The sequence below is a fragment of the Gobius niger genome (genome assembly GCF_951799975.1).
Source record: "Gobius niger genome assembly, chromosome: 11".
In the NCBI taxonomy this organism is placed as follows: Eukaryota; Metazoa; Chordata; class Actinopteri; order Gobiiformes; family Gobiidae; genus Gobius; species Gobius niger.
In genome coordinates, this window is record NC_136862.1 from 21,257,538 (window position 1) to 21,284,652 (window position 27,115).

A 27,115-nucleotide genomic window follows, 5' to 3' on the forward strand; every position below is an offset into this window, starting at 1 on the left:
ATTGCCTGGTTCCTTGTGCCGAGTTATGTCTTACAGTGTGACCACCTGACCCTCTTTTAGTTCTGCACAGCCATTAAAGTGTTAATTTAGAGCATCCTGCCTTAACATCAGTGACTAGGCAAAGAAAAAATATATATAAACTGCTTGTTTCATATGTGGTTTTAATTATGTGACGACCTTACCATTTCATTATTACAAATTAAATGCGTATAATGAAGAAACTGAAGTGGGAGCTAGGAACCTTAGCCACGCGTCGTCAGTCGGACTCGGGGAACCTTTACGCCAACGGACCAGCTTCCGGTTTACGTCAACAACTTTACCATCAACTTTACTTTAGCTCTGTTTTGAGTACGGTTTGCGCAGCTTGATCAATTAAATAATGTGTTTCATTCAAACGCCATGTGAAAGCGTTATTTAAACTTATAAAATAATGTTGGTGTTTGTTGCTGCATGTTTGCTGACCGCTGCAGGTAAATCACTAAGCTTTTATAACTTTCATTTACTCGCATTGTATAAAAAGCTAAATGTTTTTAATGTAGCGGCTGCAGAAGATGAAATGATAGAAGTCCCTGGAGGCACGTGGTTGATGGGGACCAGTGCTGCTGATGGTAGAGATGGAGAGTCCCCAGTCAGAGAGGTCAAAGCCGAGTCCTTCCAAATGGACAAGTATCCAGTCACTAATGAAGACTTCAGGTAGATAAATACATATCGAGCACGGTTCAGTTGTGACAGAAATACTTCAGTCTTTTTAATCAAACACTTGCAGAGAATTTGTGAGAGCCAAAAAGTATAAAACAGAAGCAGAGACAATAGGATGGAGTTTTGTGTTTGAAGATTTTGTGCCAGAGGTGACCAGAAGCAAGATCACTGAGAGGATAGAGGTATTCTGCTTGTTTTTCCTGTAAGTTGACACATTTAAGAGTTGAATTCAATTGTGATTTCTTCATTGCAGTCAGCTCCTTGGTGGCTGCCCACCTGGCGTGCATTCTGGAGACAGGTAAAGTAACATATGTCAGATCTTCTAGTTTAATGGATTAGTAGCTTGTTATTAACCAAAACTGAAAATGTCATTGACCTTCCAGACACTTCCATATAACAAAATGAACAAGGGTAATATTTTGAGCAATGACTGTTACAAGTCAAGATTTAGAGCCTAATCCAAAAATAACCAGGTCTGAATAACCATCACATTGTTCCTGTTCCAATGGTTTGCTCATTTCTGCTGCTTTATTAGCATGTGTTTAACTTCTTCAGCCTGCAGGACCTGCTTCTGGGATCAAGGAGCGGATGGACTTTCCCGTGGTCCATGTGAGCTGGACTGACGCCTCGAGCTTCTGTCAGTGGAGGGGGAAGAGGCTGCCCTCAGAGGAGGAGTGGGAGTGGGCTGCACGTGGAGGGCTGGAAGGTAACTCTGGTGTATATATTAGAAGTGATTATTGTATATTTAATGCATTATGGTTAGTTTACTCAATCATCCACTCAACATTTGCATCATTGTAGTCTCAGAAAAACAAACGATACAGCAAGCATTAGTCTAACAGTTACCACAGCATATTAAAATTGTAAATCTCTGTTTTCATTGGACATAGATTTGTATATTTGGAAAACACGTACACACATGCAAAGTAACTTATGACTTTGACTGTGTTGATCACTTTCCTGTCTCAGGTCGGACTTACCCCTGGGGCAACAAGTTCAAAGCGAAAAGGGCCAACTTATGGCAGGTTGGTTTTCATCTTTGATGTGGTCTTTACTTATATAATACTGTATTATCCTCAGCAGGTTTGTGGTTCCTGTTAAAAGACTAGTTGCATGTTGCAGGCGCCCGATACTAAACTATGCCCTGAAACCTCTCACTCACACTGCGTCTACGGTTATGTAGGTGTTTGCAGACGAACGGCACCAAGTCCCGACCACAACAATTTAGTTAAAGGTTAAAGAGGAGCTGCAGTTTATTGCACTGTTAAACACACATGCTAAATGTTTAACTGAACAACGCTCCAGGAGATTTAAATATAAGAAATATTACATGTTATACTTTGTTACAACATTTAAAAATAATACATTATTTGTATTTAAATTAATTATTGTCAAGAAAAAATAGATATCTTTCATCACTGGACACAGATTTTAAGATAAATAAGTTACAGTTACTTACAAAACCCACTGACCCTCCGCTGTGGAGAGGCTGCAGTGACTTCAGCAAATTTACAGTAATTGTCTTTAGTGAAAGCCAACAAATTACTCTTGTACCTATCTATTCCATATGAATTCTGAAAAAACAGTTTTTTTTCTTCTTAATAAATCCAGGCACTTTGAACACTGCCTTTAATTCATGCACGTATGGACAGTATGTTCTTATTTTCTGTGTTTTAGGGATCATTTCCAGAGAATGACACGGCCGAAGATGGATTTCATGGTGTCTCTCCTGTTACTGCTTTTCCTGCTCAAAACAGCTATGGTAATTATAATGAAGATAACACACGTGACACGACTATACACATACACATGAGGCACGATACTTTTATTACATTCATCATGTCTTCTTGTTTTCAAAATGATCTAAAAGGTTCTTCTAGAAAGACAGTGGGTATAACATAAGGCATGATAAATGGAAATGTAACCAAGTAAATAACACAACTCCTGCTGCTGTGGACATCAGATAAAACAATAGAACTTTTTCCTTTCTGTTTAGTTTACACACTATAGAACTGTCATTTGTTCCTTCAGGTTTGTACGATATGTTGGGAAACACCTGGGAGTGGACCTCAACTCCATTTCGTGGTTCTCAGAAGATGTTTGTGCTGCGAGGGGCTTCATTTATCGACACAGTGGACGGATCGGCCAATCACAGGGCCAGGATCACCACCAGGTCTGTTTGTGCAAGACGTACAGGATTAATAAAGTAATACTTAGGCCCAAATAAACATGATTCTACTGTATTGTTTAGGATGGGAAATACCCCGGACTCTGCCTCCGATAACCTCAGCTTCAGATGCGCTGCCTCCACTGCAAACAAACCACGAAACAAGCACAAAGCGACTTCTCACACCAGTTCTGAATTGTAATTAATGGACTTTTAAAGAGGGGCCAATTTTGCCATAAATGTACAACTGTGAACGTAGTGACTGCTGTATCGCTCCTATGGAGACTTTATCTGTTTGTTGTTGATTTTTAAATAAACATTTGCTTTTCCAATACATTAAAATTGCCTTTTATTATACATAACAATGTATACATAACAAATTAGGACGGATAAGTCATAATGTATTTTACCAGTATAGATCTGAGGACCACAGAATGTATAGGAGTTTGCCAGAGTCAGCGATGGTGTCATTGTGCGGCGTGTGGGGTGAGTGACATCATCAGTATCGGTGCTACACAGTCAGTGGTTGTTCCCCGTGTGCTGTACAGTGAGGCATTAGTTAAACTGTGGACAGGGTAAGAGTGAAATGTAAAGCTTGGTGCTATTTGCGGTGGACTCAGGGTAGGGGGGAAGGGAATGTTATGTATGTGTGACGACCTCGGCCACTAATCACATACTGAATCTGATTAGTGGCCGAATCATTGAATCTCAAGTAACGAATTGAGAAGGAGAATGGTCTTTGTGTCTTTGTTGCTCTTTGTTTTTAGTTCCGTCTTTTTTATGTGTCTAAAGTCCAGGCCAGCTTTAGTCCTGGTCTAAACCCAGCCTTTGTCTGCGCTGTTTGCTTTCCCATGAGTGAATGGATCAGGAGAGAAATGGAAAAAAAACAAAAAAAAACACTGCTGTAATGTTCCTGTTTTATAGAAAGTTTCAGGTGACTGCGCAAACACAAACACAACGTCATTTGGAGACGTCAAGGCATTTTATTTGATGCAACAATAGATAAACCACAACACGCAGCAGAAACAAAAACACATAAAGTACCTGTATATTCTATGGTTTTTAGTGTTTCAATCTGTCTCATGCAGTTTTATTATTTAGCACACACTCCTTGAAATCTTTCCAAATAGGCTACATTAGGAGATCATCACTGTGAAGACATCAAAGTTTATGCAAATTACAAACATTCAAATAAAACATCCCATTACATCTATAGGATCGTCGGTAATAAGCCAAATACTTGAGACCAGCGTGTTAAGATGAACCAGTATTTCCTGCGGCTTATTTTTAGACTCCTTTTAGGCAGGATGTTGACTCACTTCTGTCTATCATTTACCACCAAATTTACCCTTATGTTTCCTATAGGCATTTCGTCCATGGATTTCCCCAAGTGACCCAAAAAAGTAGATGACTAAGTGCGAGTTACGTGAGTAATAGATCAACTACTTTGTTTAGACTTGCCATAAGTTCCCAGCTTGGTTTTGTGGTGCCACTGTCAATGAATCTGAAGAAAATTATAAACCATTTTAATCCAAGTGTATGGTTGAAATTATGTTGTCAAACATTGCAATGAAGTAATTGTCAATATTTGTCAATCATGCACAACCACTAGGTTCAATCAGATTTATTTGTATTCAATCAATTATTCACATTTTAATGAACTTACAGTAGACAAACATATAGTTTAATGGGGATAAAGTTATTGTCTCTAAAAGCCCCTCAGCTGTAGTTTATAAATACACCTGATATTCTTCTGTGAGCTGTTTATCGATTAGCACCAGAGGTCAAAATACTTACTCAAGTAAGAGTAAAAAGTAGTGGCCTTTATGCAAGTAAGAGTAAGAAGTAGAACATTTCATTATGGTGCTGCGAGTACAGAGTAACTGAGTGTAAGTTACTCTGATTCATGTTTCAGCATTGACAAAATTTATGAGAAACTAAAATATTTTCAACCTAAATACAGTAAAAACATCTATAAAATAAAATAAAATAAAATAAAATTAAGAAAACAAAACATCTATTTGAAACGTCAAAATGTGTGATTTCTATTCAAGTAAGAGTACTGATACTTCATGTTAATATTATTCAATTAGAAGTAAAAAGTACTGTATGAAAAAACTTCTTACAAAAGTACAGCTACTTCAAAAAGTTACAAAAGTACATGTACTTGAGTAAATGTAGCTGAGTACTACCCACCTCTGATTACTACAAAGTGCTTTGTGCAATAATGCAGTCTACATACAGTGTAATAATAAGTGCCTTGTGCTACATTATCATGACATTAGGCTGCGCCAAAGTGTTTTATCTCCTCCAGATCAAAGTCAGTCCAAAGTCTAGAACTAGAGCGTCACAAAACCTTCTCAGGTATTTACTAATTGTTTCTATCATTTCCATTTTTGTTTTCTTTGCTTCTCTGCTTTACTCTCCCACTTCATTGTTGATCCTTGTTACCAAGCACGCTGAGGTTTTTAACATGTCAAACCTTTCTAATTTTATCATTTATATCCACAAATAGGTCTCCTCCCTTTTAAAAAAAGGCAGTGCCAGCCTCAGGTATGTTTGCACGTCATTTGTTTGAAACCACACTCACACACACATCGCGCAAACACGCACACGCTATGAAGGAAGGGGGAAAAAAATAATCTTAGAAGCCACATCCTCCTTTGACATCACATCGTCTCATGTCGTCTCATGGCTCAGATCAGGAAGAGCAAGTTTGTGCACATTTTATTGACTTGTCTTTCCTCTCTCCTCTCCCAGTCTTTCACTTATACAGCAGCTGCAGGCACCTGATGTGTTAGTCGTGGCTGTTTACGATTCAAACATGGACTTCAGCCAATCTTTTTCTGCTCTGAACGAGAGACTTCGACCTCGCTATAACACCAGCAGTCAAATCTACTCCTCTCTCAACAGGTTAGAAGACAGGTCGGTACGACCAGCCCCAGCCTACAACACGAGACCGACAATATTACCAACAACTTCCTCTCCTGCGCCTCCAGAAGTTACTGTCCCGGATCAAGATGAGCTTGATTGTGGGCAGATTTTCAAACATCACCTGTTCGAAGACAACTCGACCCTTTTGTCCGAGATGGGACTGAGCGAAGCAGGGGATGAAGATGATTCAAGCTCCACAAAATCAGAGGAGAAGGACTGTCCCGGGGAGCTGCCCACGGACAGGGGAGAGGAGAACCCTGAGTCTCCCGGGGCGACAGAGGAGGGCGAGGTCCAGGAGAGCATCCTGCAGAAAGCGTTCATTGATGGGACACTGCCCGACCTCATCAGGAGTGGGCGACCCCTGGGCAGGAGGAGGACACTGGGGCACGTCAACGATACAGTAAGATCAATCTGTACTGTAGTTTGTTTTGTGTAGTAGCTTAAAATAGTGAAAAGATGAATCAAAATTACCTTTTTTAAATGTGAGTCCAGCTGATTTTGATGATTAATCTACACTGTTTTGTGTAGTAGCAGCACGTTGTAAGTGCAAGGGTCTCTACAGCTAGTCCCAGTATCCTACTTTACTCTACTTTAATCTACTTTAATCACACATTTAATATGAAATGTAATATCCTGCAGTAATAAATCATATTTGCCCTCAAGGTGACAGAGACGCTAGTGTGTTTTTAAATAGAGTTCAACAATATGCAGTGACTATGGCAACCGTTCTCAGTCTCCCAATATATCTGCACCTGCACCAGTTCAGCTTTGCCCAAATCTAAAAGCTTACAGCCTATTGGCCAGTTAGTGAAACACCTCATTTGAGAGAGAAGACCTACAAAACTCTGATCTAAGACCTACAAAAAATTATCTTTTTCCTTAAATTTTTTCCGCGTTGTAGTCACTTTCTTGGCCTTTCTTTTCATTGCTTTTTTTGTCACTTTGTTGCCACTTTTTTTTTTATTCTTTTGTGGCATTTTTGTCACTTTTTTGTCATATTTTTCTCTCATTTTTGTCACATTTTCGTCTCATTTTTGTTGCTATGAGCTTTTACGAGAAGCTTTTAGATTTGGAAATGTACCCGGTTCAGGTGGGTGTTCAGAGATTAATTGCAAAAAACCCCAATATAACAAGGATTTAACGACCTCTCTCTACATCCAGTTATTTCCTCAAGTATTTCCTTATAATTATGGTTGAACAGCACTTACTGTAGATTAGTGCACACACCATGTTCTGTCTTAATCTGCACCCATTGATATCCTTCAGTGCATTAGTGGTAAAAGCTTGTGGTAAAACTTCTCCAGTGGCAGCAATGAGCTCTTATTGTTAAGTCTCCTCGGCTTAAACTGGGTTTGTACCGACTCGACCAAACCCGTTGCACAAGTCAATAAACTCAACCGTCATTTCTTTAAACACAGTGAAGGCATGAGAGACGAGCAGAAAGATAAAATATTTCAAATGCTACAGCAGTCATACATTCTCTGTTATCTACAGTATGTTCTGGTACAGCGAGTGACTTCATGCTGTTCAGTCACACTGTCACTCAAAGTTGTGCATTCATTCCAACACATTTCCCTTGCAGTTGAAGATACTGAAGGTCAGAGTTGGGTAGAGTTGCCAAAATGCATTACTTTTAGATAAAGTAAAAGAACAGGCACAGCATTGGCACACCAGCAGGAAACAACATCATTTACTGGAAGTTGTACAACCTGCTGTTTTATATTGTCTAATTTATGGTCGGTGTGAAACATTATAAGTTTCCTTCCTCATTTTAGGCCATGTCTGTTTGGCAAGACAATGTGTTTGGTCTGACGAGGATTAGTATTTCCAGTTTGGCAAAAGAATTCATGTCAGGAGTTTCTGTTGACAGTCTAGATAACAACAAGATATCGTGTGCGATGGTACCGGGTGATCAACAAAGCCTTATATAGTTATGTCACTCATGTGTCACTCATTTTAAGGGACAAAATTGGGTGTTGATCTGTAGCTTCTTGTATTTTTAGGTCAAGTGAGAACAGCTTCTTATTTGTGCAGTGGCAAAAAGATGTCATCACAAAGATTGTACAAAGAATAAATAAAATTGTGCAGAGCATTCACACCACTCATGACAATGTATACTATAACATATAATACAAACAGGAGGTGTAACTGGACGGTTAAGGTGTTGAAGGTTCAGACTGTGCAGTGGCGGTGCAGAGTGAAACATTTCAGGTATTCATTTTAATTGTAGGGTTGAGTTTACTGCGGTATCTCTCTGCAAAGTAGGTTACGGCAAATTAAAATCCATCAAACACATGTGAATACTTTCTTTTTCAAAGGGCACATGTCGAGTGTTGCATTTTCTCCAGAGTAAAGCTAATCGAAGGTGTTTGTTGTTCACAGCTGAAGGAGGTGCGGAGGGAGGTGGAGCTGTCCCGCCGGAGGAGCATCAGACTCAAGGCTCAGGTCGATAAACTGCAGGAAAGCCACGAGGGCCACGGCTGGAGCCAGGATCGGGACAGAGTAAGAGAGTTTCATGCACATTTGAAAGCGTCTGTATTCCATTCAGACAGTATGTTTTGCAGACCTGTGATATTGGAAAACATCCAAATTACAAAGTTCATACGTCTCAATCTACAAATGTAACACCTGTGAACATTAATTTCTTTCCAGAATACATTTAACACAACTACATTGGAGATTAAGATTAGTTTTCCCTGGTTTGACATTTTTAGTGTGATTATTTTAATTTCACATCTTTATTGCATATGAACATAGGGTATAGAATATTAGTTAACGTACAAATTGGTTGGATTTCCATAAACAAACATTGGCCTATTAGTACATACTGTACCAAAGTCCCTGTATTATCCTTGAAATGTGGAACATTCGCTCTTCTTCATAAAATTACAACTTCACTGGTTTAAAGCCATTACATACTCCAATAAAAATACACTCAGTAATAATTAGTAAATTATGTAAAACATGTACCCAGATATCCAAAGACATACTGAGGCTCTCAAAATAGTGTCTTTAAAGATTTCATTGCAGGTGGTTTAAACATGTATTCACACAAAGAGATGGCCATCATTATGTAACTTGAATTATCATTAATCCCTTTTATTCTACGTCTCTTTTATGTTTCAGGTGACAGAGGAGGTGCTGTCCATCCTGCGCCTCTTGCACCCGCTCACAGATTCAGAACCTTTTAAGGCTCCAGAGGGCGAGAACCGCCTGGACACGGCTCTAAATCAGCTGCAGTTTGTGTCCCGAAAACTTGCCCTGGACAACACTCAGGTCAGGACTCACCCAGGACTCGGGGAGGGGGAAGTGGGGAAGTTAAAGCTATACTTTACTCTACTACGAGACAATCCTCTGATTATCCCGGCTTTAAGGTTGGCTTTCAGTTAAAGAGACTAGATGCAAGTTGCTCATTTTATGCTCACTACGGCCACCTCAGGTCTTACGCGTAACTGCAGCTTCTATATTAAGCTCGTGCATGACGGCAATTCAGACCCAAAGTAACACGTTTTTGCGTGACAGTGCAGGATTTTAGAGGCAGTTCTGGTGAATAGGTCGGGTAGTGATTAGGTCGGGGCTCATTCTACACATTAGGACATGGCTGGAACATGTAGGGGGATGAAAATACTTAGTTTTAACATTTTTAAACTCCGTATAGTCCCTTTTAATAAAGAAGGAAAAAAAATGGATTTGAACATTAACACCACAATTATTTGTTTGTCCTACTTGAGCTGTTACTGCAAATACTGCTCTACACAGGACAGCACTTACAAAAACATGTAAACAAGACCTTTCAAAGCTTAATGAAAGGTCTTGTTAAAGTCACAAATGCCACAGGGTAAACTATTATAATTTGTCTAACCCTTGTGACATGATTGTTTAGAAAAGCAATAAAATCTACTTGACACAAGTGAAGAAAACGTGCTTCCCGCAACAAACTATAATTATCCAGAAGACATTTTCAGTTTCACATTTTGAACTAAAATTGTTCTTATTACAGTTCAGTCATCTCTGAATGTTCTCAACAATTTGAATAAGCAGATTTCTCTTTCAACCAAATCGCACGAAACACCAATATAAAAGTTTTGACCAAAATGTATATAAAAATCCATCCGTAACAGGAAAACGCCATGTGACTCATACCCCAACTAAATGCTTTTCGTTTCTCTCAAGTATGAAACTCAGCCACAAACTGGATTAAAAGGATTGCTCTTGTAATAAGGAGTGAATTAAAGGATGTTGTTATGGTTATCAAACAATCTCTAATGTTTCAACTTCTATCTTCACATTATAAAACCCTCTCCTTCATGAACCCGCGCATTGTTCTGTAGCTTCATTCCATCAGTGGCACGTGTTTCCGATGGCGTGATGAAGGCAGCTCAGGTATGCGGTCGGGCCGGTTCACAAGTGCCTCAAGCCGAGAAAAGAAAAGCCCTCTGTGTTTTTACAAGGGCCTGAAATCGTCAGAGTCAATCAGACGGAAGTGCGTTGGGGTCAGATTAAAATAGATTCAGAGATTAAAATAGAGAACTAGACACCAGCAGGATGTGATTGAAGACTGTGATGTAAATAAAGGTGCAGCATGTAAAAATTTTCCATCCCTCCCAGCATTTAGTGACTTAAAAACCAGCTATGAACTTCAGACGTCAGATTTGAAGTGCCCCACATAAATAAATCATGCGTGATGTGATGATATTTTCTCCAACCTTTATCTGACTTTGCAAACCCATGAATGTATATAGTATCTCCAGGAATGAACATGAAAGTGAACCTCCTGTTTTATGTATGCTTGCTTTTGTAGGACATCACTTCAGGCAGAAGCAACAAAGTGGAGGAGACTGCTATTCTCCAGCAAGCACTACGGGACAGAGACGAGGCCATTGAGAAGTACGGGACAGTTCAAGTCTTAAAGTGGAAGGACGTTACGATGAGTGAATCTGTTTTAAAATATTGTGTCATTGGTTTGTTGCAGGAAAAAGGGGATGGAGGCCGAGCTTTTGCGCAGTAAAACGGAGATGATGTCTCTGAACAATCAGCTGCTGGAGGCTGTGCAGAAACGACTGGAGCTCTCTCTGGAGCTCGAGGCCTGGAAGGTGGGTTTGCAGACTTATAAACGCACCCTGTCCCGCAATACGTTTGTGAACCGCTGCCTTACGTCATTAGAGATTTGGGCTTCTTTCTACTCTCCAAACACACATCATGCATTACAATGATTAAGGATGGCTGTGCTAGGAGGGGCATCTGATGTCAGGAGAAAATCCAAAATAAAACTGGGAGGGTAACACCAGCAAAAGCATAATCCACATGACGTTAGTAACTGAAATAACACTTTGAACTTGCGTCTAAATATAGAAACCGAAGCATATGGGTGGAGACGGAGAATGAGGACACCAACTAACACAGCTATGCGCATAATTAGCGGGAGCCACACGTTGTATTGTGAATTTTAATGTGTTTGGTCATTAACCGCAGTGAAGAGATACAATTAAACTGAGGAGCGTGAAGAGGCCCAGAGCAAGAGCCAGCTGGAGTCTAGCCGAGAGAGACGGGAGATGTTCAGGATGTGGGGTTTAGTTTGGGGATGGAGAGTAGAGTGTGGGAAATCAAGTCTAAGTTTGCTGTATCTACAGCTTCATCTCCAGACCTGCCTCCTCATCTGAATGTTTGCATCGATTATAAATTAAAACTGCACCTTTCCCCTGCACATTAGTCTCATTAGGTAATACTAAGTCACAATGTTGCTAGTGAATTACATACCGTATGGCTTCAGGTTATCAAAACAAATGCTACAAATTATTTTTCTTCTTCCACATATTCAACAAAGCCTAACCCTGATGCCAAAGTTCTGTGTAAAAATCCATTTGCATTGTTAGTCATGTCAGTAAATACACAAATAAAGGCTCATTCATGCTTCACAAGACGCAAGAACTTCTTGTTCTTGCACCCTGAGCTGCAGAACAAAATGAAGTCACTTTTGCCTTGTCACCATGAAACTGTGATCAGTTACAAAATGTTTCCATGGCTACAAGACAAAAGTGACTTCATCTTGTTCTGCAGCTCAGGGTGCAAGAACAAGAAGTTCTTGTGTCTTGTGAAGTATGAATGAGCCTTAAAGGGATATTTCAGGATTTTTGACATCGGGCCTCATTTTCTAATTATCAACAGTGTTGTTAATTTCTGGAGATTTTTTTGTTGTTTGATTCATGTAGTCCTTATATTTGAAGAGTGTAGTGGTGCTAGGCTAGTGCAAGTCTATATTAACTAGTAGCCTGCTTTAAAATCTTCAAAATCATCAGGTAGTCCTCCAAACGTTGCCATATCTGATTTGTAGAGCTCCTTTGTGAATTCCACGTGTAGTAATGCTGGCCGCAAGTAAACAAACTACTGTAGATCAGGTAACCAAGCAGATCACTCCGCCGCTTCGTAGCAAATATAAGTTTTAACTTTTAAATGCAAAATGGTTATATTTCAAAAATGGTTCAGTCAACACAGACATTTATATCAGTCGTCTGGTGTTATAAGTGATTTGCCTCAGGTGCACTGTGCTTGGGTCAGACTGTTATTAATGGAGGCTACTAGTTACCATAGACATGCACTAGCCTAGCACCACTAAACTCTTCAAATATAAGGACTGCATGAATAAAAAAAATTAAAAAAGAAATTGCCCCTATGTCAAAAATCCTGAAATATCCCTTTAAGTCACTTTGGAAACCTGGGTGTTATCATTTAATATATGTGAAAAAGAAATGCACTCAATTAGAGAAATGTACAAACCACATTGACCCAGCAAACCTGAGATTTATAAAGAATTTCACTGGAACCATCCCTCGGTGCATTTAGTTCTTTAGTTAATAATTTGAGCGAAAGATCTGAACATAAAATATTGTATAAAGTATCATTTACATTAAGAGGCGTGAGCACAAACACCACATTCTCCCGTTTCCTCTGCTTTTAGGAGGACGTGCAGGTGATGATACAGCAGCAGCTCCAGGCTCAGCAGCAACAGGCCGAGCAGTCGTCCAGGCGGAACTTCCGGGGCATCCTGCGTCGAAACAACAAACCGCTCAACCAGCGCCCCTCCAACATCCCCGCCCCTGCGCCGCCGGCAAGCACCAACGCGAATCACATCTACACGAACAGGCCCGTCAGCCCGAATCCCGCCGCAGGGAACCCAAGTCTGACCTCGAAACTGAGCCTAAGCACGGTCGCTGCAGGGACTCTCCCACGAAACTGGAGGCTGAAGAAGAAACGACCCGAGCAGGAAGATGACGGGTTTCAGGTCGTTTCTCTGGATTGAACAAAAACATTGATGATTTTTTTTTACGCACTACTGTAATGTAAATTATGGTGATATGCCTGTGAAATGTAATATCTATGGAAAGAAGAAAGTGGGACAAGTGCAATGTAAGTCTGACTGTGATGAGTAATTGTGTTATGCTGTACACTTGCTTTACATCTTTCACTGTAAATAAATATTATAAAAAAAGACTCTATAAACTGGTTTTCCTGTGATTCCTGACAAATTCCATCACAAAAAATGTCTAAATCTCCCCTGTGCTTGTACGAGTACTGCTTGTGGAACAACAGCTGCAGCAGTATGTACAAAGTTTTGCCTCGGAAGTAAAGAAAAAGGCCAACAGCAGCTTAGAAATTTATTGAACACTGTCAGGGTATACATACTCCATATTACTGAATCCACTTGCCCTTGCTCACGTTCAAACACATGGTCCAGGTTAAATATTAGCATTAGAGACGACAAAGAACAAAATGAAACCGTCAAAGCCACACCTGTTGATACAAGGCATGCTTTCGATACAACACACACACTGGACTGAACAAGAACACATAGATTTATGATGTCATTCAATTTAAAATAACACTAAAGTCTCTGATATCAGTCCTGCCCCACTGAACAAGACAAGGCATTCAAGTGTCGTATATCATAATTGACAATCTATAGATATTGTGCATTTATTAAACTTTCTCTATATATACAACTTTTTAAAGCCTTTTAGATCTCGCTATAAGAAAACTGCCCTCGAGGTGTGCTGGGAATGGACAAACCTGGCAACCCAATAAAAGTTAATATGCGTTTTTTTGTTTAAATATATAAAGGTAAGGTTTAGACAAAAGAGGCACAAACACATCAACAACACCCTGCTCAAGACAATTGGCAGTTCACAACTGATCTCCCCGAATCCACAGAAAAAAACTATGATATTTTTACAACTACATTTAGGTAACAGTGAATAAGTTGCAGCATATATTTGAACAAGAGCCATAAGGTAGACTTAGGCCTAACATGGCTTTACAAGTATTAATATTTGGATATTTAACGACAAGAGACCAAGTGGGTACAAAGACATCAATAGTATAAGGACACATTGCTGAACAGACACGAGTGTAGCAGGCGCTTGTCAATAAACTGGAACATTGTGGAAATGGTTTCAGTAGTTCAATTGTGTAATGTTGTAGATTTAGTAAATGTCAGTGTAAAATAGCTGAAACATTTATCTCCACTTAAAACATTTTGTCATTGTGGAATTCACTTCTCCCACAAAAAAATGTTTACAATTTCAGCCCAAACTGCAGCTGTATGTTTGCTAGCTTGACCATAGTTTTTGTATTTTTGATGAACTCACGCTGTAAAGGTAGCCGAGCAATATCATTATTTTCAGAGAAATTTTGATTTAATGCCTGTTCATTTTATTGCCCGGAAACCAGACTCACTGCTGCCCCAGCGACTGAGAGGGGTATCATTCTGGTCTCACCAGGCTATACAGTTCAGGATTGGATGTCATATCGCTAAGCATCATGGGATTTGCAGCAATAACAAACTAATGGAGATTTTAAAAAGTAAAATACTGGAGTTATTGTTCACATTAAAATATTTGTACTCCACCGTGAGTTACATACATTTACCAGTAGTGACTGAGCAGCTAAAGGAGTTGTTCCACAGTTTTTAATTCCACTTTTTATATTGTTTTTAGCCAGTGTTAGTCTATGGAAAATGTTTGCTACGACTCACAAACATGGCGGATCTCCATGGTAACGTTAATAGTTTCCCGAACTCTATTAATTTTGGCACAATTCCTTTGGTTAGTATTGAAATCAATTTTGAGAGCTAGGTATTGTGGCAACACTAGTGGTAGAGTGCGTGCGTGTATGTGTGGACAATGAATGAAACTGCATAAAAATGCAGATTTAAAATTGAAAAACACTATTTTACTTTGTGTACTAAATCTACTGCACTGTCACTTGTGTAATCAATGGAGCTTTTCCACCATATTCTAATTTATTGAGCTGTGCTTGTATAGATAGTAGGATTACAATAAGATCCAAATGTTACCTGAGAATAATCAGGAAACACGGCATTAGCTTGTTAGCCAGTAGCTTAACAATAAAATGCACAAAATGAAAACATTGCAGGAGCTGCAAATGAACGTAAACGTTTAACCAGGACATCGGCTCAAACACAGCATGGATTTATATAGCACTGTACAAATGCAACGCAGCATTGGCCAAGTTTAAACCTGCTCACCACAGCACCACATACTGTACACTCTTTCATAATAGTTTTCTGTGCATTTAATAACGGTTTTGTGTTTTTGCCAATAAGACAACCAATCATCAGCACTCCCTGGCCAAGCAAAAACAGTTTCCACCTTAATCTGAGGTTTCTGGAGTTGGTCTGGTCTTGGCTCAGCAACAATATGTAGCAAAAGAACGAGACCAAGCTATTCCATCAATGATTTTCTTTTTTTCACCCCTGATGGCACAGGCACATTCCAAGATGACAATGCCAGGGTTCATTGCTGGTTCCCAAATCGGTAATTTATTGTGTAGCCCTGTGAAGCAATGGCTGTTGTGATATTGGGCTATACAAAATACACATTTTATTGAGAATGGGATGTGCAAGAGAAGCTTAACCTTGCACTACAAGATTAATTCCCATGAGATTAGTGATTTCACAAACTCACAAAAAAGTCCAGTCTTTTGGACCAATCACGCGGTATTGCCATGAGTGACCCGGTTTAACATTGGCAGAAACAGAAAGCACTTTTATGACTAGACAAACGACTTTTAAATTACTAATTAACGACACGGCGAATACAGAAAAACACCAGGTATGCAGCTACCGACTTATAAACAGTAACATTTTCTAAATATTTCATTGCTTTAGCGCTTTCTTGTTTAGCTACATTTGAGACTTGGCTGTGATTGGCTAAAACTGGTGCTCTGGATCTAAATAGCAGCAATTATCCCCCTAAAGTCAGTCAATTCCAGAATAATTTAAACCGGAGCCTTTCCAGATTGCTATTCCTTTGCTAACGGAGTTTGCACCGTAATATCAATGTGGCTTTTGCCAGGTTGAGAGAAGCATAGCACAGTGGTTAATGTGTGCCATCACCAAAGCTGAAGAGCATGTGATGTGTTTTTGGAGAAGTTTTTTTGTTTGGCCAGGCAGTGCATCTGTAACTGAGCCTTAACCGAAAACAGTACTTTGCAATCAAGTGTCTTTGGATTAGTACATCACCCAAACTATATTCTACACTACTGCCTTTCTACCTATGTACAAATTGAAATGCCATCAATCACGCTAATCTAAAAACATGGCTAAATATGAAAACAAATACAGTTACAAGTACACTACAATGTTTGGTAGAGCTAAAATTAAAAATTAAAAGATGTTTGGTCCAGTATAGATATAACACTATCTAATTCTTGACCTATCTCTTGGAGGATTTCTCTCAGAGGCTGAAACTGTTGTATGGTAGATGTAGCATTAGTATTGGTAGTTGAAGTACAAGTACAAGTAGTGCCACTAGCAGTAGGAGTTACTCAGACTGTAAGAAGGAGATGATGGAGCTGATGAAGTCCAGAGGTTTGTCGGCGTGGATCCAGTGACTTGCGTCGGGGATGTACTGAATATCTGCGAAAGGAAACAGTCGCTGGATCTCTGGGTACTCTTCAGAGCTGAGACAGAGGAGGCAGGTTATAGTTAAATGGCAACATTGGTGACACTGGTGCACAATAATGTCAATCAGTGCAAATGTTCTAGCATTATAGCAAGTGGGTAAATGCTCTGTCAAATAACATTACATTTTTTTGGGCCTGCAGTCTGAAAATGTGATGAGAGACTATTAGTATACTGAATTGTAGTGTGATTAGATAAATACAGCAGTACATGTGACCTTGGCATTAAAATGAGAAACATTTGTGGTTCTCAGCCCGGCATAACCCCCCTATGATCAAACAAACAAAACCTATTTGATACCTGATGTAGGCAGAGTTGGCCCCTCCCAAGAACAGTGTGGGTCCCTCGTAGGCAGAGTCAAAATAGGGGAATCCCAGGAGTGCTTCAAGGTGCGCTGAGATGGCATCTAAATTCACTCTCCAGGCGTAATGTCCGTTCTGCTCAATCAGGTTTGTGAGCAGGAACTGACGCACTGAGTGTTCCTGAAGAAGCATACATTTTATAGTTAATATCTGTGCATTGAGAGGTAGAAGACAATCAAATGGGATATACAGTAACTATACGACAACCACTGATATGTGAGGCAAATAATAAAGGTGGGTGGGGAGATGTCATGTCACCTGTGTTTGAGAATAGAGCTGTATAACCATTGTATCATTAAATAAATCTTACAAGTGGATACAGATAAACCAGATTTACCGATAAACCACTGCACAAACAACGTCAGGTATATCGAGGTTGAATTAAAACACCAAAGATTCAAAACTTGAGTATGAGTCTAATGGCAACTGCCGATATTTAAAGCAGGATTTGAAGAGTGAAGCTAACCCCCCACCCCTGCCTGTTGTCCTCGGGGAGCTCAAAAACATGTAGTCTGGGGGTAACAACTCAGGTTGGACGATGGGCTAGTGTTCTGTTCAGATGGTTGCCCCATGTCTGCGTAGGTTTCCTCCGGGTACTCTAGTTTCCCTTACCACCAAAAGCATGTGCAATAGCCCGGGATGGGTAAATGTAGTGTATGAGTGAGTGGCCATAGGGGCTGATGGTGCAGATGGGCAGCTTTAGTAGCTGTGGCAACTAATGTAGATAACCACCACCGAGTATGGAGTGAATGAATAATGCATGAAATAAGACAGCATCATTATAATCATCATCATCATTATTAGCACTACTAATGCGTTTAAGTTGTAATGGTATAGAGTAGCTCATTAATAATGTGATGAAAGAAGAAACTTTTCAATACTTTGACCCAGTTGCGGAGCTGGTCCTCTGCCATCCTTCGTGCGGTGGATCGGGGGATGTCCGACGAGATCTTGACATTCTGCATGGCCTGGATATAGTATCTGAAGTTGGTGAAAGTGGAGCTCTGACTGGGACTGATGTCCACCACCACCAGCCGCTCCACCAAACTGGGCTGAAAACACAAACAAAGAAAACAAATGATTTAGAGAATGACAATGCACATCTACTCTCTGTAACGTTGGACACCCTTTCAGACCCGCTCACCTGTGTCAGTGCGGTCGTCATGGCAGTCTTCCCTCCCATACTGTGGCCGATCAGGACACACCTCTCGATCCTCAGCTGGGACAGGAGCAGCTTCAGGTCCGCGCTCATGGACTCATACGTCAGCTCCGGGCTGTGGGGGCTGGTGCCATGGTTACGAGCATCAACCGTCAGCACCTAACTGACACAGGACGGTTAGGACACTCTGAAATAGTTTAACCCGTCCTCATGTCCTCAAAAGGCGTTTACTGCCAAAGAGTATTCAAAATATTAAAATAAACATATTGATAGGTGAGGAAAGGGAATACATTTAAATACATGGAGGTTTAGCTTCAAGTGGTCAAATATAATCAGACGCTTTGAGTTTTTAAAAAGGACAGCACAGCATATCGCCAAATTACTGTTTCTGCAACATCAGCTGATGCAATATTCATGTTGTAAAAAGGCAAAATGTATCACAAAATCATCGGGGTCTTCATCTTTCTGCAAAAGGTCAGTTTACCTCCATTTTGACCAGGTTTTGGTCATGATTTTGTGTTTTTAAGTCTTGTTTTGGCACAATTTGAAATAAGAAACTGCATTCAAAAATATTAGTGTAACACACCGTGTTGTAACAGTTTATTAACATATCCTTTTTATCGAGGTTTTATGTGACTATGATGTTAGTGCAGACAGATCTCTTCACTGCAGGTGATATAACTGACACTTTGTAAATGACAAAAAAAAGATTTACACAGTATGTACATATTACTGAAGTTAAAGGGTTTATTTGTTTGTCTCACATTTATCCACACAAACCAAAACAACCCTAAAAAGTATAAAAACTGTAAGACCGTATGCTGTCTCAGCATTACCTTTCGACCAGTCCTCTGAACCAGGGACTTTGCTATCGAGTGGAAGTTGGACTTGCTGCCAAACAGTCCATGAAGAAACACCAGGGGCGTGCCTCCATTTTTCCCATCAAACACATCGTAGGACAAGTTCACCGGGCTGGACACAAGAATTCAAGACACAAACCTGACTCATTATTGTTATGGCTGAAAGTCCTTTCTACTGACCAACATCACGCTCATGTTTTTGAATATTGTCACCACTTCATGAGGAAATAATTGGACATTAGTTTAAACAGAGAAGACATTGGACTTTGAGACAGTTCATGTTTCATGTTGAATCTCCCAGTAATGACTAATATATTTGCTAAAACTTATCTGCAGTTCATCAGTTACCATTGTTTCCATCATGGGATTTTTAATTTGATGTCAAGTAAACACAACCTATTTCCAGCAACACCACTAACCAGAGTAAGATCCTAAGACAAATTATAGTAATGCATTACAGTGAGGAAGCAATTATTTCATGCTTCGATGCTTGCGATTTTTGTTTAGTTTAAAGCATGTCTATGAGTGCATCACCTTGCCCAGACCAGAAACACAGGCAGGCTAGTACATCCAGAGAAAGCAGGCAGGGCAGCTAGCATACCTGGCCGAGCTGAGTGCACGGGCTTCGGGCAGGAAACGACACGACGAGCCGCTGAACTGAAGCCCTCCCCGCACGAGCCGACACAGGGCACTCATGGCGACACCAGGACCCGACGACAGGGCTCGACAGACCGCATGTGCCTGTGTATTCACCCCCCTTACAGCTACGCTACAGGACGGTCAGGAGTGCAAGAGCAGCCAGCACGCCACTGAGGTCAAACAGCTGATGTGCGTAAAGCGTCAGCAGCAGCAGTGTCAGTGACATCAATGCTTTGGTGCATGACTGCCATCTAACGTTACTGCTGGATCCTGCAGGACTGAGTGTCTGAGTGAGCCAGTCCGATGAGTAAGGTGAAAGTGCCCATCTATCCAATCCAGCTGTTATCTAAATAGCACATTTTACCAATACAGACTTTCTACCATGCTGGACAGAGAACTTAGCTACCTCTTCATGCAGAAAAAACAGCATGTAACAGAGAGACAAGAGCTTGCTGTACACCCGCCAGAGCAGTAGGCGGCGCCATGTGCTCCACACAACAGTTGCGCCAGTCAGCCCAGTCACAGCAACAAACAAGATGGAGGAGAACGAAGAAGCAGCGGCACCAAAACAAACCGTGAGCAGCAGAAATTAATAATCAATTCACCTAACTTTTTTTGCTCAGCATATCGGCGTATGAATGGTTTATTCAGTACACGTTCGTTTTGGCAAAATTGCCTATTTTATTTCCATAGAAGGTGGTTTTGGTGTGCTAGCTTAGCCAGTTAGCTGCAAGTTAGCTTTGATTGTTTTATTTTGTTTTATTATTTCGAGTGTAAGGTTAAATAATAAAACATGCAGTGTATAACTTGATCTATTATGTCAATACAATGGCATACTTGACTCCAGTAGTCATTGAAAAGGTAGATGCATCTGGGCTTGTCATTTACAGTTGCCAACTAGCCAAAGCTGCAGGCCCAAAGGCGCAGCAGATCCACCGCGCCGCGTCCTGGATCTACTGCGCCTCCGGCCTGCTGCTACTGACTCACAACAACACTTAAGGCCGTTATTTCTATTTCTAGCAGATAATGGCTTAGAAAGGAAGTGGGAAACTATAAAATAAATAGAATAAGCATTACAATGTGTTAAATACTGTCGTTTTTATTGTTTCTTGTCAACAATCCGGTAAATGATTGTTAGATGTCCTCAAAATTGCATGCAACCCCAGACCAAACCACCACAAACTACTACCCTGATTTGCCCAAATTCATTTGGCACAGTCACAACCGCCTAAACCTGTTAATTCTCTCCAGGTAGTTTAGATTGAGGTATATCTGTCTGCAGTACCTGTTGATGCTCTATTCATTGAGACACATTTATTTTCCTTTCTCCAGATGGACATAACAATACAAAAAGGTGATTCTCTGCCAGAGATTAAGAAGTGTACTGACTGCTGCAGTTATTTTCACTGTCCATTTTGTTCTCCAAAATCATACCTGCCTACCAATAAGTCCAGAGTTAAAATCCACCTAAAGATGCACTTCAATAGGGCAGTGCAGTATGCAGGTAATGTTTGAACTAAATAAACATTTTATTTGATTTTTGCAACAGACAACATGCAGTCCTTTTGTTATTCTCTTCCAGGTTTTACCGTACACCGATGTGGACGCACATGTCGAACCATGCCACACTACCATTGCCCATATTGTGAAACAACGGTTTTGAGAAAAGAAAACTTTCAGAGGCACATGCAAAACTGCAACGTAGAACACAAGTCTGACACCGCTGTGCAAACCCCTGCAGCTGCAGACGGCACCTCTGAGCCAAACACTCTCACTCCAGACTCTGAAAGTGGGTCCTCAAAAAAACAAACCAAAGTTAAAATAAACCAGCGTCAGAAGTGCCCTGAATGTCATTTGACATTTTTGAAAGCCAATCTGGAAAAGCACATAGAGCGCAGACACTTTGCAAAAGGGATCGACAGTTCCGTCTCCACCCAGAAACCCCAACCGAGCCCAGACGATGACACTGAAAATGGAGAGCTAGAACCAAACGTGAGTGGTGAACATTTCATTTTTGGTACTTGGAAGGTTACATTTTTTATAAGGTGGTACTTTGATGACATTTTTTTCAGAGTGACTGCAGTATTAAACCACGTTTTTTCAGCTTAAGTTTGTCTTTATCAAGTATCAAAAAAGTTTTCTGTAAATTCATACATGTTTTTTTTTCTCCTTCTCTAGATGGACATAACAATACGAAGAGGCAATTCTCTTCCAGAGATTAAAAAGTGTACTGATTGCTGTAGTTATTTTCACTGCCCTTTCTGTTCCCCCAAATCGTTCCTTCCCGGCAAAGAGAGCAGAGTTAAAGCCCATCTAAACACACACTTCAATAGAACAGTGCAACATGGAGGTAATGTAGTAACAATTTAAATCAACATATTTTGGATTTTGCAACACATATAATGCAGTCCTTTGTAAATTTCTTTTAGGTTATACCATACACCGATGTGGACGCACCTGTCGAAACCTGCCACACTTTCATTGTCCATATTGTAAATCAACGGTCCTGAGAAAAGAAGACTTTCAGAGGCACTTGAAAAACTGCAGCATAGAAGACAAGTCTGACACCACTGGACAAGCCCCTGCTGACGGCACCTCTGCGCCGAACATCACCACTCCAGTCTCCAAAAGTCCAGGCCAGCGTCAGCAATGTCCCAAATGTCACTTGACGTTTTTTAAAAAAAACCTTCAAAAGCACATAGAGCTCAGGCACACTGCAAGAGAAAACGACTGTACACCCTCCCCCCATAAACGGCGACTGAGCCAAGCCACTGGCAATGAAGGTGAAGGAGCACAAGAACAAAACGTAAGCAATGGAAAGTTCATATTTAAACTGTGTGTCATGTTGACCACTGAATTCACCTTGCAACGGACACAGCTCACAGATTTATTTATTTATTTAGTAGGAAAATATGGTGTTATATCCCTTTTTAGTCACATTTTATTGATCTTTTTATAACTTGTAATTTAGAAAGGAACATAATTACACAAAAAATTGTGCACAAAGTAGCGTAATAAAGTAGATTTATGAAGACGAATACAGTATTTTGACACTAGTTGACTGAGCTTTTCCTTCTTCCAGATGGATATAACGGTACAAAAAGGCGATACTCTCCCGGAGATTAAACAGTGCACTGATTGCTGCAGTAATTTTCACTGTCCATTCTGTTCCACCACATCGTTTCGCCCCTGCAAACTGTCCAGAGTACAATACCATTTAAAGATACACTTCAATAGATCGGTGCGATATGCAGGTAATGTTGAAATCAAAATCAAAATGTGATTCATTTTACAACAGTCAAAGTGCAGTCCTATGTTGTTCTGTTTCAGGATACACCATACATCGATGTGGACGCCTCTGTCGAGGCCAGCCGCACTTTCATTGCCCATTCTGTAAAACAACAGTCCTGAGAAAAAGTGATTTTTTACAACACCTGGACTCCTGCAAAAGCAAAGACATGTCTGATCCAGCTGTACAAGCCCTCTTATCTGCGGATGGCACCCCTGAGCAGAATACCCCCATCCCAAGAAAGAGCATGACAAGGACGCGGAAGCCACTGCTGCGTCAGAAATGCCCCAATTGTCATTTGGCATTTTATAAAAAAAATCTGAAAAGGCACATACAACGCAGGCACACATTAGAAAATTCACCTTACTCGCATTTGAAAAGTGAGTGTGTAGACCCGCAGAATGGAATCTATGCCGTTCACCAAATTATTCGTGGAGTTTCTCGGCCAGTCCACGTGCAAATAAAAATGCAGGGAGAGGAACAATATGTCTCATGCGAGTTTAATTTGTGTCAAGCAAAGATGGAGTTGGCTCAGAAAACTGGGATGATGACATATAAATGTATACATCTCCAGTCAGTTTTAAACTGTAGGAGCTTCCTGAGCTCCCCGTGTCTCACAGAGAGAACACTGACAGAAATCGTAAAGAGGAGATTTTTTAGAAAGAGCAGAATAAAAATGTGCATTGACCGTCAAATGCAAGCTATTCAACAAAATGCCCCGCTTTCTGTTCAGTCAGAGGTCGGTGTTCCTCCATCCAAGAAGTACATCTCTGTTTTTGAGCCGAATATTTCCCATTTCAGTAAACTGCACAGAGTCATGGTGTCTTACAACACCCAGAAGAATGTGTGGTACTGCCCTTGTTCAAGGACCAAAAAGTCCTGCACTCATAAATACATTGCTAAATGGCATCTGTTCCAGAAAGATCCAGAACTGTTTCCTAAAGTAGCTCTGAAGCCTAAAACTGTGTTTCCTAAAGCCAAGAGGCCTAAAACAAGAGCTCGTAAGGTACAGAAACCTGAGACAGGGTTTGTGTCGGCCCAGCAGCCTGAAACAGAGTTTCAAAGACCTGAAGCAGAGGTGCAGAGTGATGCAGAGGACACGGCAATGGAAATATTAGAAACTATTGCTACAGCGATGGAGACCAGTGTGAGTGTAATCACGTATCCACCAAAAGAGGTTCAGATGATCAAAAATATGGTGCACTACCTTCTGGTAAACAAGAAGTTGCCTTCAGTTCCTCCTGAACACCTGGCACTTCCTTCAGCGGAAAAAGATTATCCACAACACCTGGTTCCTGCTGAAACATACTGCCTCTTCTGCGCTGACGCCATTGCCCTGAGCCAACCCATCCTCATCACACAAAAGGCCAAAATCCTTACAAACTCCAGAACCCTTCAAGGTCAATCTTTGAAATATATGACTGATAATAGTTCAAGTTCACGTGTCTTAAACCATGTTTTGTTATCCAACTTCTTTGCAGATATTTCTACCTACTATAAGTTCTGTCCTCGCTGTGGAGTCCCGTACCGGTATCAGGAGTGGGGGGATGGCCTGCATAATTTCAACGACCATCTACTTCTGGATCTCCCTCTTTGTCTCTCGATCAGGAACATGCTGCAGGTAATTATTTCATGCTCTGTTCCAGAGCATAATGTTGATGATGTTCTGACATTTAGAGTCATTAAAATGCTACATTCATGCTTTAATAGAACTGTGTGCCTTTGTGTATGTGTATGATTAATCAATTTTTTTTTGTATTATCAAAGCAATGGAATAAATCTGATGTAGTTGTACAGATTTTTTTCTAATTATTTGCATTCATAATCACTGATGAATTATTACTGGTAAAAATCGATTAGAATTTTTTTGTATCAAGTGGCTACTGGTTACAATATAAAAATATTTTCTGAGTTCGTCACAGCCTCCCCCTATTGATCAAAAGATTCCATGCCCAACAATATATGAATTTACTCTTTTCAAAGTTTATTCATTTCTCATAATTTTCCATAACCTAGTTAATTATGAATTATTGGCTAATACTTTTATCAAATCGTTCACGTCCATTTTAAATTATTATTCATTTAAAGTTAATGATGTGTGGACAACCTTCTGAGGCCCCCAGGGGTCCCCTGACTTGTAAATGTACTTTTTAAATTATTAATATTTGATTTAAATGTTCAGGTTAAAAATGTGATAAAAGTTTTTTCTGTTTGCAGGCCCACAATGGCTTTGGCCAAATAGTGGAGTATTTGAAGTCCAGCATAGGCGCCACGTTCCCCTCGGCTGACACTCTCCTCGGTGCCTACCTTCATTTTGAAGCCCTCACTGACCACCAGCACCAGTACTCCTGTGTCACCTGGGGCGAACGTCCGCCTGTGGTCGTCATGGAGCTCGAAAACAAGTCATTTAATTTGTCAGGTAATTTTTAATTCAGATATATATTTCTCTATATTAGCGGTCATAAACCATGGCATGTTACTGTTGTCAATTGAAGTGATTTTGATCGGGACCAGGAGCTGACAATGAATAGGACCGTTAATTTATAGCCTTTTAAACCAAGTGTAAAGACTAGCAGAGCTATATAAATGTTACCTTTTAATTAAACGATTTGGTTAGAGCCATATGGTTTTGAGCAGAAATGGGCCTTCTGATGGTTGGTGGTTTTAAGAAAATATAAGCTGCAAAATGCATTTGTGTTGTTTAGTTTAAATTCTTCTGCAGGAGGGTCCAAGATCCCCCACTCATTGAGAGTGACACATGAAAGCTTATGCTACAATAAAACATGTAAAAACTACCCCTTGCTGTACTTAAATTAGTTGCATGATAAAAAAATAATAATAATCTGAAAGAAAAAAGAACGGGTGTCCAGAGAAGGTTAGAAAGAGCTCCTTCTTCACAACTCTCTGTGCAAACATGACATCTGTTCAGACGCTCAGGGGGTGTGATTGTTTTCTCCGCTGGGACAGCATGGACGCGTCGGGCAGTTCCTTTTTTTAATATATATCTTTCTTACAACAGAAGTAATGAAAAAGCTGTTTCTATAAATTACAATCAGGCTGGAAGGCATTACATTACAGACGTCAGGCACTTCTGGTTTAATGCCATAGTGTCACATAGTCATTCGTCTTCCAGGAGAGGGCGGAGCAGCTGCTCAGTGAGCAGGATTCAGGAGAATTGCTTTGAACTGCGTGAATGACGCCAAAAAACACTCTGGGGGTGTTTTTGAAAAGGAAATGGCATAACAACATGGTATAGGACATGGTATAGGACCTTTAAGACCTTTATGCTGTTTATGGTTGACATCTATGTTTTGTATGAACAAATTCTAGAACATGCCACATCTGTTTGTTTATAAGAGGAATGCAAGAATCCTAGCCCAGACCCCTAACCTACTTTCTTATCTGACTGGTATTGTTCTAGGGAGAGACCTTGCAGGGCCTGCTGCAGCCCTGAATGGACCGGGCGACATGGACCACTTATGGAAGGCTCTAACAGAGGAAAGAATTGCTCGTGGGTTGGTCTCCAGCACAAAGAAGTCTGTTTTATATAAAATATTGTGATTGAGACGATTTTAATCTCTCTTCTCACTAGGGCTGGGTACTGTCACATTTTTTGAATCCGGTACTTGAACGATACATTTTCTGATACGATGCTAAAATATTTGCCATCTAGAACCATGAAAACAGAACAATAATGTTTGTTTATTTATTTATTGACTATTATAGTCTATTTCTTCTATATTTAGGGAACTTCCTTTAATGCTGACTCTGGACCAACTTAATTATAATAAAGCATTGGTTTGATATAGTGCTTTACTGGACACTAGAAGATGCTTTACATATTAATCTATTGAATCTCTCCATACTCGGCGGTGGTAAGCTACTATTATAGCCACATTTGTCCCGGGGTAGACTGACGTCTGCGCTATTGGCCCGTCCGACCACCACCAACCGCTCACTCACTACATTCACCCAGTGTACCTGCTGTTTCCAAACGGTCTCCCATCCAAGTCCTGACCAGGCCCTTT

General features: G+C 40.4%; 4 protein-coding genes across 6 annotated transcripts; 3 read left to right on the forward strand and 1 right to left on the reverse strand.

Annotated features, from left to right (window-relative positions):
- Positions 1–315: 315 nt before the first annotated feature.
- On the forward strand, positions 316–3,102 carry sumf2 (sulfatase modifying factor 2). The gene is made up of 9 exons (XM_079566858.1): positions 316–470; positions 540–693; positions 767–881; positions 953–997; positions 1,255–1,405; positions 1,669–1,724; positions 2,377–2,461; positions 2,731–2,872; positions 2,951–3,102. The coding sequence occupies exons 1-9, from the start codon at positions 431–433 to the stop codon at positions 3,066–3,068; spliced, it is 906 nt and encodes a 301-aa protein (XP_079422984.1). The 5' UTR covers positions 316–430; the 3' UTR covers positions 3,069–3,102.
- Positions 3,103–5,444: 2,342 nt separating this feature from the next.
- bicdl2l (bicaudal-D-related protein 2-like) lies at positions 5,445–13,221 on the forward strand. Of its 2 annotated transcripts, XM_079566579.1 has the most exons (7): positions 5,445–5,580; positions 5,780–6,200; positions 8,183–8,302; positions 8,927–9,076; positions 10,602–10,687; positions 10,773–10,893; positions 12,756–13,221. In XM_079566579.1, the coding sequence occupies exons 1-7, from the start codon at positions 5,558–5,560 to the stop codon at positions 13,095–13,097; spliced, it is 1,263 nt and encodes a 420-aa protein (XP_079422705.1). In that variant the 5' UTR covers positions 5,445–5,557; the 3' UTR covers positions 13,098–13,221. The 2 variants fall into 2 exon arrangements, with proteins under 2 accessions (XP_079422705.1, XP_079422704.1); XM_079566578.1 differs by having other exon boundaries at positions 5,447–6,200.
- A 2,606-nt stretch (positions 13,222–15,827) lies between these two features.
- On the reverse strand, positions 15,828–19,992 carry abhd11 (abhydrolase domain containing 11). The gene is made up of 6 exons (XM_079566087.1): positions 19,761–19,992; positions 19,136–19,271; positions 18,285–18,458; positions 18,022–18,192; positions 17,079–17,260; positions 15,828–16,777 (listed from the first exon to the last, which is right to left on the reverse strand). The coding sequence occupies exons 1-6, from the start codon at positions 19,853–19,855 to the stop codon at positions 16,639–16,641; spliced, it is 897 nt and encodes a 298-aa protein (XP_079422213.1). The 5' UTR covers positions 19,856–19,992; the 3' UTR covers positions 15,828–16,638.
- A 262-nt stretch (positions 19,993–20,254) lies between these two features.
- LOC306970299 (uncharacterized protein) lies at positions 20,255–26,686 on the forward strand. Of its 2 annotated transcripts, XM_079566214.1 has the most exons (10): positions 20,255–20,373; positions 21,131–21,302; positions 21,381–21,790; positions 21,977–22,148; positions 22,228–22,604; positions 22,881–23,052; positions 23,129–24,487; positions 24,569–24,708; positions 25,305–25,506; positions 26,509–26,686. In XM_079566214.1, the coding sequence occupies exons 1-10, from the start codon at positions 20,335–20,337 to the stop codon at positions 26,646–26,648; spliced, it is 3,183 nt and encodes a 1,060-aa protein (XP_079422340.1). In that variant the 5' UTR covers positions 20,255–20,334; the 3' UTR covers positions 26,649–26,686. The 2 variants fall into 2 exon arrangements, with proteins under 2 accessions (XP_079422340.1, XP_079422341.1); XM_079566215.1 differs by lacking the exons at positions 21,381–21,790; positions 21,977–22,148.
- The last annotated feature ends 429 nt before the right edge of the window (positions 26,687–27,115 follow it).